Raw genomic sequence first — 14,047 nt, 5'->3', positions numbered from 1 at the left:
GGGGGCCAATTCTATGGTCGCATTAGTTATAAAATTCATGAATAATAAGTAATAGATAGACTCCTTCAACAAAAAAAAAAAAAAAAAAAGTAATAGATAGACTGATAGAGTAAGAGAGAAAGAGAGAGAGATAATGAGGCATAAAAAAAAGTGAAGGTCAATGGTGATTGGTGAGTGGGCAAAATTCTTGGCGTAAGGAGGATTATTCTAGTTAGTTGTGTGAAGCACGTAATAATAATAATAATAATAATAATAATAATAAGCCAGCCAGAGAGGAGTCAAGTACTAGTACTACAATCTAGATATCTAATGAGATTCTTTCCTCACCCACTTATCACTCACTTCCTCCTCTTTTCCACCCTACTTTCTCTCTCTAAAATACCTCAACATGTTATAAGACTTCTTCTCTCTAATAACAACTCAATACTACTAGTTTTCATGTTTTGCTTTAAAGTGTGGACATCACTAAGGTAGTATCTCTTAATCAGATTTGTAATACGACTCAAACCCCAAACGGTCTCGAATTAGATTTCAAGACATTATTTCCTCTATGTTAGTGCACCACCTTTTTGGTGCTATGTTTGCACACCCCTCTTAAGTACTTGAAGTCTTATAATCAAATCTCAGTAGAAGCAGTTTATCATCAAGACTTATCACATATAATTAAGACGACAAATAAAGTAAAGGAAGTAATAGATTTACACTCAAATTTCCAAAAATGACCTTAAGAATCTTTATATAATCTTTAGAGTTAAAGATATCTTACCGATAGCGGTTATAGTGTTTATTTAATTCATGGTGTATTCTATATTTTTTTTTTGTTTTTTTGTTGAACAGTACAGAGTTACATATCCAAGTCACGTCTAGCCTCACTAACCACGTTCCAAATCTTGCTTCTGTTGTTTACCCTACCCCACTTAGCCAGTTTGTCCGCCCATTTGTTGCATTCTCTTGATATGTGAGTGAATCTAATGGAGACGAAGTGGTTTTTGAGCTCGCTGATGCTTCCCATTATTTCCTCTGTCTGCCAATCTATTGCCCTGCCTCCATAATTTATGAATGTGATGATGTTTTGGTTATCACTTTCGATGTGGAGGTGAGAAATCTGCAGTTGAGCTGCCCATTCCATCGCTCTAAGTATCGCTAGACCTTCGCATTCTTCTGCCGTCTGACCTCTGATTTCGCCCGCCTTTGCGATGACGAATTCCGCCTTGTCATCGTGGATGATGCCACCATAGCCAGCAGGGTCATGCAATGTCTTAAAAGAAGCATCTACGTTACATTTCAGAAAAGGAGATTCTGGGGGCGCCCAAGAAGGTGGAGGTTTATTTAGAGGAACTTTTGTCGAGCTATTAAGGGAGAAACTGGAACCTTGGATACTGTTGATCACCTGAACCGGGGTTTGGGTCTTCGAGGCGAAGACATGTTCACATCTTGCTTTCCAAATAAACCATAGGATTTTGGCATAGAGAGATTGCCGCTCGAGATCGACATTTTTCCACTCCTTTATCCAATCCTGCAAATTAGTAATGCTATCTACCCTAATATTGTAGTGAAACCATATAGTGCGGGTAAAACTACAATGAAGCATAACATGAGTCAGCGTTTCCACCCTTTCACAGAAGGTGCAGTTAGTTACATTTCCAATATATTGACCTATTCTCCCCCTCACTGGAAGGCTATATTATATCCTTCATGTATCAAGTCTAATGTAAACAAAAAGATCTCTAGGTCAAGTTAAGAGTGATAATTTTGAGAGTGGTTACCTGTGGCGGTGGCAAGGCAAATATTTTATCTTATATCCAAAGCTTAAAGTTAGCTTCACTTTGCACGTCATTCACTGTTTTCACACGATGAGAGAGAGAGAGAACCAAGAGAGAGAGAGAGAGAAAGAGAGTCAGCCACTCATAGAACATGTTTGTTGCATCCAAGCATCTCCTTCTCTAATTCAACAAAAAAAAATAAAGCATCTCCTTCTCACAGTTAAGAATTGACAAAACCCAAACACCTAATCAATTGAAACAAAAAAAAACTACAAAGTATCTGATCAAAGATCTATCCAGTTCATCAATTTTAATGGATTATGGTATTCAATTAATCATGGGTTTATTCTAATTAATCATGAAACTTTAATAAGGACCCACAATTTGGGAACCCAAACCAATAAAAGTGAGACACTTAATTTTAACTATCTTCTAGTTTTAAAGTCTCTATCATTCATCATCTTATTTTATTAGACAAGTGAGAGAATTGGGTTGGCTTAGAGTGAGAGTCAATGTATCTTTTAAGTGTTCTATTTTTTAAGTAATAGGAGACTAGTAGTTAGTTAAGGAGTTGTGACTTAGTAAGATATATAACCAATTATTTTCCTAAAGTTATGGGGTGCTACTCAAATAATGCTTACAAGTTGGAGAGAGAAACAAATTTAAATGTAGAGAGAGAGAGAGAGAGAAAGGGAGATGGAACAACCAAAAACACAACACAAGCAAACTCTTGATTGTAGACTTGTAGTAGTAAAGTTGCTTTCCCTTTTTTTTAGTTACTAGTGGAAAGTGGTGGAATGAGTATGGGCAGCTAACTATGGGAAGTTGTAACTAATGCATATTTATAAGAAGACAAGGTTGGCATTGAATCATTGAACTTGTGACATTAATGACTACAACTTTTTGCCAACTCTACCCAAAATTAGGTATCTACCACTCTCCTATACTTGAGGTTCACTTAGTTTATGCAACAGAACACTCAACCAATTTTTACTGCATACCAAGCCGAGGTGAACCTCGTTAGAGGGTCGTGTTAGGGTTGATCCTAGACAGACTGGTGGGATAGAAGACTCGATCCTAACCCTAAACATAACTCATATTCCTAAAGTGTTAATTAGTTAAAGCTAGCTTTGTCGAATCAAGTCAATAGGTAGATTTTGTCATAAAAAAATGAAACAAGATGCGACTTGAGAGATACATAAACTCAGTTTGTGAATTAACAACAAAAAGTCAAGTGGAAAGTGGACGGTGGAGACGATAAAAGAATTGAAGATAAGCTGTGTGAAGTAAGGAATGATATCAGCAGCCGCAGGCTGCAGTCATCACATTTACTTGCTAACAGAAAAGCAAGTAGTTTACTTCATAAATGATAAAGTTGACAAAGTTTTTCATCTATAACAAGCTACTCCCTATATCAATTAAAAACTAAATACTCAAGAGATAAATACATGAAAGCTTTTTAACATACCTTATATGTACGAGCTGAGACCATAAGAGTTATGTAACTTGGCATAATTAATCGCTATTCGATCAGTAATTAGCAACAATCGAAGATGCTGTTCTCTGAGATCTCATCAACCTACATAGCTCTAGATGCGAAGTTTCAGTTATGTAAGGACATCTGTCAATTATGTTTCAGCGACACTACATAAGGACTTGTCCGTCAGCTATGAACTAAGAGTGTCCTGCCTCGCAGGTTACTTCAAACAATAATAGATATTGTATATACACACACATACCAAAGAAAAAAGAACGAGACGAACCATGGTATTACGATATCTCACACAGACTGTGGTGTTGCTTCTTTTTGGAATGATTGTTTCTTGTTTTCTAGCAATTTATATGCGTTTTGCAAGTGCAAATTCTGTGTTCTTGGAGCTGGGTTACACGTAAACAGTGACAAAGGGATGTTTGTTTGTGAAAATTTTGATGAAAGGCCCAAATTTTGGGCCCAAATACAAAAAAAAACCCAACAAGGTTTAATATCTCACCCAAAACCCAATAATCAAATAATAACTCATATCAAACCCAAATACACATCCCAATGTGCAATCCGGGCCCAACTCTTATCTCTAAGATTTCCTATTTTCTTTTAAACCCTCTTTTGCCCTCCTATATATATCCCTCAACTCTAACAACTCATATCTTTCTCTCTCCAAAATCTGATTTAGTTTCTCTCTCCAAAATCTTTTTCACTTTATCTCTCTACCTAAACCGAAATACAAACCCTTTTTTTCCACCTTCATCTATCTACAGTCTTCATCTCTTCGATCATCATCTTCGTTTTCACGTTTCTCTCTCTAATATTGTCATCATCTTCCTTCAGTCATCACCTACATCTCCAAACCGAGTTACAAAACCCTTTATTCCTTCAGTCATCATAGAGATAAGCCATCAACTTGTTTGTTTCTAGACTCATCAACTTGTTCGAATCACCATATTCTTGTCCTATAAATCCAGGTAACTGTTGATGTTGAATCTCTTTTTTATGATTTTTATGCTCTTGTTCTTCCTTCTCGTCTACTGTTTAGTTTCTGGAATGTCCGTACAGTTCTACCGCTGTCCGTACAATCTTTTGGTTTCTGGTACAACTTTAAAGTTTGTTTTAACATTTTCTAAAATGTCTGAACACATGGTACATGTTAAAAGTAGTTTATCATGTGTTAACACATTTGTTTCATAGCTATTGAACTAGCAGTTAGACCAACATTTGATAGAATGATTAGACATTGCTTCAACATTTGATAGAATGATCAGACATTGCTTCTTGGACCACCTGATTATACCACATATTCGAAACAATCAGTATAATGTTATCCATCATTTTCACATAAACTCACACATTACGTATAATTCTACGACATTCTCCATGATAACCAAACATTCCTACGCATGTCAAAACATTATGCTCGGTGTTTAGACATTACACTAGATGTTCACACATTTGTTAACATTTTAATACAATTGATGATACTTTTATAACATTTTATTCAATTTTGCAGTATGGAAACTGAAAGGTCACTTTCTACATCTCAAAATAATGAGAAGAAGTTAGTATGTGACTCATGGGGCGACGTATTTACGGAGATTGGGCAAATATTCCCCGGTGGTGTCAAAGCTTTTCGAGACGCTCTTGGTCGATATACCATTGCAACCAAGAACAACTACAAATATATCAAGAATGAACCAGGTCGTGTCACTGCCGTTTCTTCCAAACCCGGATGTAATTGGAGAGTGCACGGGGTTGCACCATTGGGATGTAAATCCGTTTTTTTGTTGAAAGAGTACGAACCGAATCACGCTTGTCTCGATGTTGTTCTCAAACCTGCGGATCCCAAGTTGTCTAGTAAACTTGTTGGCAGCCTAATGAATGAAGACATCAGAAGACACCCAAATTGGAGTACTGCTGAAGTTAAAGAAAAGTTTCAAGACGATTACGGTGTTGAGTTGACCTATTATTTTTCTTACGGTGGTAAGAAGGTAGCCATGGACAAAGTATTTGGGCAGGAGGGTGATTCCTACGCAAAGTTGAAGTGGTACGTAGATGCTTTGGAGAGTACTAATCCCAATAGCATAATTGATTTGCAAATCGAACCCACTACCAACAGATTTGTCCGAGTTTTTATTGCCCTTCACGCATCTATCCTTGGGTTTCAACACTGTCGCCCTGTGATCTATATTGATGGAACATTCGCCAAAACTCGTTTTAATGGCTGCATTTTGGCTGCGGTTACCAAGGACGGAAACGACGGTATGTTTTCATTTTCACATCACATGTTAACATTCTAGTGTTCCTGCTAACACGTGACAAAATGTTAGATCATGATCATTATCGACGCGACATAGATAAAGATGCGGCGTAATTTATTGAAGTCATACTTCATTCCCAAATATGGTTTTACATTTCCAAAAATGCTCATGCACTTTTGATTCATGCATCAACAGAACTAATTTTGTATTTCATTTTTTTTTGTTAGGTCTTTTCCCCATTGCTTACGCAGTTGTGGACATTGAGAATGATCAGAATTGGGATTGGTTTTTGCAAAATTTGAAATTAGCAGTAGATCCGATCAAACGTTACACCTTTATTTCGGACAGACATGCTGGAATTCTAAAAGGCGTGAAGAACGTTTTTCCCACCGCTCATCACTCATTCTGTGCTTGGCACTTACGATGTAATCTGAACTTGAGGATACGTAACGGGGCGCGCCAGTCACGTTATTTTCAGAGTCTTATGTTTACGGCGGCACGTGCATTACCCGAGAGCGAGTATCACGCAACCATTGAACAAATGGTTGAGATGGGTGGAACCAATGTCGAGAGGTTTTTCCAATCCCTTAATCCGGAATCATGGGCCGATTCCTTTTTCCCAGGGGATAGGTATTTTGTTTTCTCTTTTTCAGTTATTTTTTAACATTAATCATATCTTTCTGTTATGAATGGACATTTGTTCATGTGTTCCGTCAGGCATATACATGTTTATACATTTCGCGCAATGTTTTAACACGACACGATGTTTTACAAGCATCCCATTTAATGTTTTTTCACAGGTATGGCGCCATCACTTCCCAACTGTCTGAGAGCTTCAACAACATGGTCAAGAAAGCCCGTGTGCTCCCTATTACAGCATTGTTGGATGCCATAAGACAGAAGATTATGAACAAGATGCGAAAGCATAGAGACGCTTCTATTGGATGGAATACATTTCTTTGCCCATCCATTAACTTGGAGCAACAAGCGAAATACAAAGTTGCGGAGACTTGGAGATACGTCGAGGCAGCCCCACTTGTTTATGAAGTATATTCTACTCCACGCCATTCCGTAAATCTTGGTACTCTCACATGCTCTTGTCGGCGTTGGCAAGTAGATTCGCTTCCGTGTCAACATGCAATGTTATGCATCAACAAGACTCGTGGTGATAGTACATGTTTTTACGATCCGGTCTGGACCGTGGAGGCTTACAGGAACACTTACCAACATTGTGTTTACCCCGTTCCAAATTTTGACGAACCATATACTTTTGATCCATTAACCAAGACTCTTCCTCCACTAGTTAGAAGGGCACCAGGCAGACCACGTACAACAAGGTTGCAGAGTTCCGGAGATGTTACCAGGAGGAAAAGAATATGTCGCAGGTGCAACCAACCCGCTTATCACAACAGTGCGACATGTCGAGCCCAACTGTAGTCTCATTTTACTAAATGTTATAACACTCACCGATATGTCCCAACATGTAACAGAGTGTTGTTACATTGTGCTCAATGTTTAGTAAAATCTTTTGGTCTTTAGTACATATATTTTTGTCTAGTGAATATGTGATAACATTCTACAAAATGTTCAGTGAAAGAATTACTACATGTCTAGCTATTATTTACAATGTGTCCACATTATGATTTTTTTTAATACATTCGTATTAATGAAGGAACATTATAACATATTTCTCAAACATTTGTCAATTTGTCCCAGCATTGAAAGGAATGTTCTAACATATCTGTGTATGTTCTTCCCTGAAACAAAGTCTAAGGGGACAATGCATGTCACACATGTTGTTGAAGAAAAATAATAATATATTCAAATTTACTTCATATTGTTTTAACATAAACATCCCATCCAAAATCATTGTATGTTGTTAACATCCCAAAATAATTTACAAAGCATAGAGTTTGTTTGTAATCTAATCAAGAATGAAGTCGTTTCGGGTTTAGTGATATGAACATAACCCGTTACCTGAACAACTACTTCATTTTTGATTAAAAAAGATCCTTTACAAAAAATCCATACACAGGGGAAACTACTTCAAGCTCGGGCCATCCTCCAAGATATCGTATTCTCTTTCAAAATGTTGTGGGTTAGCTTGGCCCTCTTCCTTTGTGCCAGGGATACCCAATCTGGGTTTTCTGTACGCTGTTTGGGTCCTGTTGTCGTGCAGTCTGCCACGAGCTCTTCAATTTTCAAAATGACAAACAGACCGCAATCCGGGCTGTTCAAGACACAAACGAAATGTTAAAGCATAACCAATAATGTGTCTACAGTCACAGACAATTCTGAAACATAATGTTAAATGAGACTAAATTATTTATAACTACGTGTGTTTTTATCAAATTTCTAAAGACATACTCCCTCCGTCCCAAATTAAGAGTCCACTATTCCTTTTTGGGATGTCCCAAATTAAGAGTCCCATTCCAAATATATCATATAAAATCCCTTATTTTTCCATAAATACCCTTTCTTTAATTTTTCCAATATGGTGCATTAATTAAGCTAATTAAGGCATTTGACACTTTCCAATACAAAAATTGATTTTTCCAATCAACAAATTCTTTTTTTTAGATTAATATTGTTACTTTACATGACTAATGGTCAAATTTGATTGATAATCCTTGAATTACTCTATAAAAAGTTATCAAATAAATAAGGGTAAACTTGGAAGAAGGAAAACTACGAAAATAAGTTGGATTACCAATATGGGACTCTTAATTTGGGACGGAGGGAGTATAAGTTTTTGTTCCAACATTTCCAGGAATGTTGGAACAATGTCAAACTAACTAAAACATGCATCATAATGTTGGAACAAATAAAGAGTGAGAACACTTACTTTTCTCCCTGAGTAGGGAATTCTGGCTCCCCAACGACATCTGCATATTTTTGTTGGGTTCCAAACATTGTGAACCCAACTTCTTCCATTACATCCTCGACATATGCCGCGTACTCCCTGGCATTTTCGTAACAGTCCTTGACCTTCTTCTTGTCAAATGACATTGAGTCATAATGGGTCCACCTATGGAGAAATACATTGTATATCAATAGTGTCCAGTGCCCCCCCCTTTCTGCGTCCCCCGTTGTTGGGTGGCAGATTGGTGCACACACAAACAAGATCTCCGGTTTCCCAGCATTATTACTCAACGTGCGATTGAGCATATGTTCAATTGAAGCTTGGTTGACCTCCGACTTTATCATTGTCTGTCGAACAAACACAAAGTTATCAAAATGTTCTCTCATATAAAAGATGACGATAGGAAAACATTCTAATCTCTTCACTTACGTAGATCTCTGATGGGAGGCAAAGCACACACTTTTCTTTCAATTCTTTTTGGTTAGTGACGAAGGAACTGGCCCAGTTGATAATCTGTGAATCGCATTCTAGATTCATCATCAACATGTCGAGCTGCTTTCCACATATGTCGTTTATCCCGTCACTAAACCACACTTTAGTACTGGAAAACGTGGAAAAAACAGTGTCACTTTTTGCAATGATAGGACATATCAGTCAATGCTAGAACATTACAGTAAGCTAAAATTAATGTTACAACACAAACAAGAATGTTTAAACATTCTTGTCCGTGCATGAACATTACAGTAACCTACTCGTACCTTTTGTCACTTTTCCTGATGAATTCTTCCATCAGACCCTTTTCATCTTCCTTGACATTCTTCCAGACTGGGCTTCTTCTCCAGTTTCCAAGCTTCTTAACTTTCTCCTCTTCTGACTTTCCGGCTCCCAACTCTATAATGTCCTCTACATTGATTGTTTTCTTTTTCTCGAGTTGCTTGCCTTTCTCGGTCATGGTTCGGGTTCTTGGCTGTGTTTTAACCCTCTTCACCAAAGAGTTTGGTTTGTTTTTATCTTTCTTTTCCACAACTTCAGCCGTTTCAACCTTTGGCCTATCTACAAAATCGTCTTCAGAAGAACTTTCGTTCTCCACGATCTCGTAGTTTTCATATTCTTTGGCCACTTCACAAACCTCTGAAAAGAAAGCTGAAGGCCAAGTCAGCTGGAAGTCTACTTCTCCCGTCTCTGTTTCACCTACATTCAAAACACTTGCAAAAGACTTTTCACCTGTCCCCCACCACCACACGTTTAACTAGTCAACATTCGATATAAAACCCAAATCTTAACAAAAAGCATTCTCCAATTTTTGATCAATATATATAAACGTTATCACGGATGTTCCAACATTTTACGTATTTATGTGGGAGAAGAACACTTACTTGTTTGTTTCTTATTTATTACTTAGCCGACCAGTCTATTGTCGTTCGTGGTAAAAGAAATTCTTCAATTGTCGTGGTAAAAGACATCGTGGGAGTACGATAGAACTCTTTTACTTACCGTTTATCAAAAAACTTGTAACGATGGCCGAACAATTTATGTTCATACCAATCATCTGACAAGTAAGTAAGAATTTCAGAGAAGATAGATTGATTGCACACAAGTTAATACGTTGCTTTAAAAAAAAAACTAAAAAATAATACCAACTTTAATCTAAACAAAGACAATATCCATTAATTTTATAACAGTATCTCAAATGTTGAAGCATTCTGGTGTTTGCTCCAACATTTCCAAATTCTTATCAAGCAAAGACAGGAATGTCAACAGAAGTAAAGAATTGCGTGAGCATTTACTCACTTGACCCAGCAACTTGGCTCTCTTTCTGCTCCTGGTTGTGCCCCTCCCCTGAAGTTTGACCCTTTTCCAACTCATCAGAAATTGCCCTCTTACCCTTATTGTCTATTTCTGCTCCTTCAGCTTGGGCCTCGGCATCACTTTCTTTTTCGTTGCGGGCCTCTACGTTTACTTGTTCCGCATTTTTTGGGGCTACTTCCTGCTCCACTATCTTCTCTCCACCATCTCCACTCTCCACCTCTTGTCTAACCTCCCCACCCTCCACCTCCTCTCCAACAGTCACCAACTCTCTACCAACCTCGTCTCTAACATCCACCTCCCCTCCTACACCAAAATCAAATTCCAATACATCATTTTTCTCTCCTCTCTCTCTCTTCATCCTCTCCAACTCCTCTTTTAATACTTCTCTCTCTCTCTTAACCATCTCACTTTCTCTCTTAACCCTCTCACACTCTCTCTTAACCAACAAATTTTCTTCTCTCAACCTCTCCACTTCCTCCTTCAACTTTTCTACTTCCTCCTCATTCATCTCCTCCACCACCCTCTCCGTGAACTTTAACAACTCTTCCTCTTCCACAGACTCCGCCACCAACTCCACCTTCACCTACAAGAAGGGATACATAAGGTTATTATCTCAACACCTCTTAAAAAAACACATGCACTTAATTAAATGTTCCAACATTTTGTGCAAATGTTCCAACATTTCCTAAAATGTCACTCACACATCAGTTATGTTAGAACATTAGTTTAAATCACCGAGACATTATAAGAAATGTTAAAACAAATTACCTGCTCTTCTGTAATGCTTTCCAGCTCTTCTTCCAGTCCTTTAAGGAAGAATGGCTCGATCATCCATCGAGTTATTCTAGGACTGACCCCTACTTCTCCAACCAGGTCCTCATGGATCCTGGTGTGCATGCAATACCAGTACTGCAAAGAAATTAAACACTCTTAGGTCAGTACTGTTTTTCTTTATCACCATAAGAGATGGAAACACATTTTATAACATGCCCAAACATTCTCCAAAATGTTCCAGCATTACAGAAGCCTCAAAAAAATGATGAAACATTTAAAAGAATGTCAGAGCAAACTAATTTGAAATTTATCACTATAAGAAATTATGAAACATTTAAGTGCATGGTTATGAATACTTACGGGGAGAAGAGTCAGGCATCCTGAAGCTTTTGCCGGGTCTTCCGAGTGCTTGTTTATTCTCTCCATCATGTAGGAGTGAATAGCTCTCGCCCATGAAACTCTTTTCATCATTCTCTCCGTTTGGAGATTGTGATAAAAACTCCCGACAACCGAGGAGCCGGCAGCTGAAGCAAACAGGAATGTGGCTGCCATGTACATAATCCATAGTTTCAAGAACTCAATGGCCGGAGCCTTTGTTCTTGCAGCCACATGCAAAGCCTTTTCGATGCTGGGACCCCCAAAAGATGCAGCCTTTCCCTCAACAATACAGTCTTTGAAATACTTGCTCAAAAACTGGTCCTTAGCCACATCTATGGTGACATTGGTTGGGAATGCATCATATATTTGTCCTTCCATTGGGACTCCCAACAACAAAGCAACATCTCCGGGAGTGAACTGAATCAACTTCCCTCCGATGTTGAAGGCTTGGCTCTGTTTGTCATAGCAGTACAGAAGATCATAGATGGCTTTGTTCGGCTTCTCCATCACATTCTCTGATCGGAAACTAAAACTGGTCACTGCCTTAAATAAGGCCCCGAATGGTGAAGAAAGCAACATCTCCCTTTGCTCTTCAGTAATATATAACTGCAATTCCCGCGCCACCTTGAAAACTGCTTTGAAGTTGCATTTGTAATTGAAAGCAGCTTTCTTCTTCTGCTCTTTAGCCCCTGTTGGTTTTGGTTGAGGCTCCACCTTGTCCACTCTCGCCTTTGAAGTAAACCCACGGTGCTTCACAGAAACAATAACAGAAATGTCAGGGCATTCAACAAAATGTTACAACAGTAGACTTAATGCTTCATCACAATAAATAATGGGAGATCATTGTTTAATGTGTCTACACAATAAGCATAGGCCTCTACACAATAATGACAGATCAATAATTGAAGCAACAGTTTACAGAATGTTAACACACTAACAAATATGCATAACAATTATAAGAAATGTGAGAACACAAACATTATTGTCAGAACATAGTAAAAAATGTTTATACAATAACACACCTTTGCTTTTTGTGGGCTGGCAACTTTCTTGCCTTTCTTGCTGGGCCCAGCACTTGATGCCTCTTCAGCAGGTCTCTTCCTGGGGCTAGCCCTCACAGGAGTCTGTTGTTTCAATTCAGCACCATCTACTTTCTTGGTGTTAGTTTTAGCCATCTTTGGATTGTCTGCAAAAGTTCATATGTTTCAAACAAACACAAAGACAAACAAAAGCAGAATGTATATACACAACCAAATTGTATAAACATATACTAGTTTTTTTTATCACAACCATGAATGTTAAAAAAAAAACATTCTGTTAATCAACAACCCATAAATCTTGAACAAATGACTAAATTTCTCCACAGAAACATAAATGTTAAAACAACCCTAACCTAGAAACTTGATGTAGTATCATAAACACCCAAATGACCTTTATGTGTAGATGCATGCTTTCGAAATCACTAACAACTATCAAAATGTCTGAACATAATCCAACATTTCTTCAACACAACCCACAATGATAAACCAAATCATGCACTTCATAAACAAAGACAGACCCCCAAAAAACAAAGACAAAGTACTAAATGTCTCCACAGAAACCTAACTTTCGGATCACAACCCTAAATGTTAAAACAAAACTAACCTAGAAGCTTGATGAAGAACCATAAACACCCAAATGGTTCCGAAATCACAAAACAACAACCAAAATGTTTTATCACAAACTTTAGAGCAACTTAACCCTAAAACTTTTTCGGAAAACAACCCAAAATGATTTATCACAGACTATAGATCAGACTACTAAACTTGAAATCATAAACCCTAATTGTTTGAAAATCCCCCCAAATTTTCAAACACCCCTAAATCTGTACCAAAACCCACAGATGTGAAACAAGAAACCCAAAAAATGTTCCAACAATCATAATAATTTACCAACAACAGAGATAGGATCAAGAGTTAGAGGAAGAACAGAGATGTACCTGTTTGTGAAAGAGAGAGAAATCGAGAGAGAAGCTTTAGATTCGTTGAAACAGAGCGAAATAGAGAGAAAAAAGAGTAGATCCGGTTGCTTAAATAGGTTTGGTTGAGAGAGATAAGGCGGTAACGTTTCGAATCAAAGAGAGTTTAATGGCTGGAGATTGTTTCGCTTGAAAAAGAGAAAGAGAGAGATAGAGATGGACCGGTTTTCTGGTTTTGATCGAGATAGAGAGGAGAGATAGAGAGGAGAGATAGAGTGAATCGGTTGAATGAAGAGAGAGAGAGAGATAGAGAGGGTTGTGTCTTACCGGTTTGAATGAGGAGAGAGAGAGAAGAGAGAGAGTTTGATCGAAATAGAGAGAGAGATAGAGATGAAACGTTTTGATGGAGGGAGAAGATAGGATTTCAAGTTAGAGAGAGAGAGAGCGCGGAAGCCAAGAGAGGGATGTGTGTTGTGTCTAATCAAAGTCAGGGAGAGAAAGAGAAAGGCTGGGTGTGTTGGCGGGAAATGTGTGAGGGATAAGAGAGGGAACAATTTCTTTTGGAGGGATAGATAGGTAATCTAACATTTTGGGTTTTTTTTGAAATATAAATCCCTATTGGGTTGGATTTCCTATTTGGGCTGTGTTTTTGGGCCTTAGATTTATCCTCTCTTTGTTTGTTTCCCCCTCTCCTTTCAAGAGTATCTCTAATGCAATACCACTAGTGGGTGACCCACAATCCGTCAAACCCAC

The 14,047-nt window shown here is 38.0% G+C and overlaps 2 protein-coding genes and 1 long non-coding RNA gene across 3 annotated transcripts; 1 reads left to right on the top strand and 2 right to left on the bottom strand.

Moving 5' to 3' along the window:
- Positions 1-709: 709 nt before the first annotated feature.
- On the bottom strand, positions 710-4,011 carry LOC147546430 (uncharacterized). The gene is made up of 2 exons (XR_015239651.1): positions 3,232-4,011; positions 710-1,943 (listed from the first exon to the last, which is right to left on the bottom strand). It is a non-coding gene; the product is annotated as an uncharacterized LOC147546430 (long non-coding RNA).
- A 1,070-nt stretch (positions 4,012-5,081) lies between these two features.
- Positions 5,082-6,177, top strand: LOC147546429 (uncharacterized). The gene is made up of 2 exons (XM_086635913.1): positions 5,082-5,514; positions 5,741-6,177. The coding sequence occupies exons 1-2, from the start codon at positions 5,130-5,132 to the stop codon at positions 6,175-6,177; spliced, it is 822 nt and encodes a 273-aa protein (XP_086492039.1). The 5' UTR covers positions 5,082-5,129.
- Positions 6,178-8,526: 2,349 nt separating this feature from the next.
- On the bottom strand, positions 8,527-12,512 carry LOC147546428 (uncharacterized). The gene is made up of 8 exons (XM_086635912.1): positions 12,360-12,512; positions 11,320-12,087; positions 10,954-11,094; positions 10,168-10,768; positions 9,135-9,567; positions 8,806-8,977; positions 8,631-8,723; positions 8,527-8,541 (listed from the first exon to the last, which is right to left on the bottom strand). Exons 1-8 carry the CDS (start codon positions 12,510-12,512, stop codon positions 8,527-8,529), a joined length of 2,376 nt encoding a protein of 791 aa, XP_086492038.1.
- Positions 12,513-14,047: the final 1,535 nt, after the last annotated feature.

The sequence above is a fragment of the Eschscholzia californica genome, unplaced genomic scaffold (assembly GCF_041429995.1).
Source record: "Eschscholzia californica isolate CP2 unplaced genomic scaffold, dmEscCali1.0.p SCAF_4, whole genome shotgun sequence".
NCBI lineage: Eukaryota > Viridiplantae > Streptophyta > Magnoliopsida > Ranunculales > Papaveraceae > Eschscholzia > Eschscholzia californica.
The sequence above is the reverse complement of the archived record's forward strand: the minus strand, read 5'-3'. Positions and strand labels throughout refer to the sequence as shown.

Excerpts from the sequence above, each read along its gene's own strand:
- LOC147546429 (XM_086635913.1), top strand. The coding sequence starts at position 5,130 with ATGAATGAAGACATCAGAAGACACCCAAATTGGAGTACTGCTGAAGTT. Across the intron at positions 5,515-5,740 it reads TACCAAGGACGGAAACGACG|GTCTTTTCCCCATTGCTTAC; the intron begins GTATGTTTTCAT and ends TTTTTTTGTTAG.
- LOC147546428 (XM_086635912.1), bottom strand. The coding sequence starts at position 12,512 with ATGGCTAAAACTAACACCAAGAAAGTAGATGGTGCTGAATTGAAACAA. Across the intron at positions 10,769-10,953 it reads AAAGCATTACAGAAGAGCAG|GTGAAGGTGGAGTTGGTGGC; the intron begins GTAATTTGTTTT and ends CCCTTCTTGTAG. Across the intron at positions 9,568-10,167 it reads GAGCCAAGTTGCTGGGTCAA|GTGAAACAGAGACGGGAGAA; the intron begins GTGAGTAAATGC and ends TTTTGAATGTAG.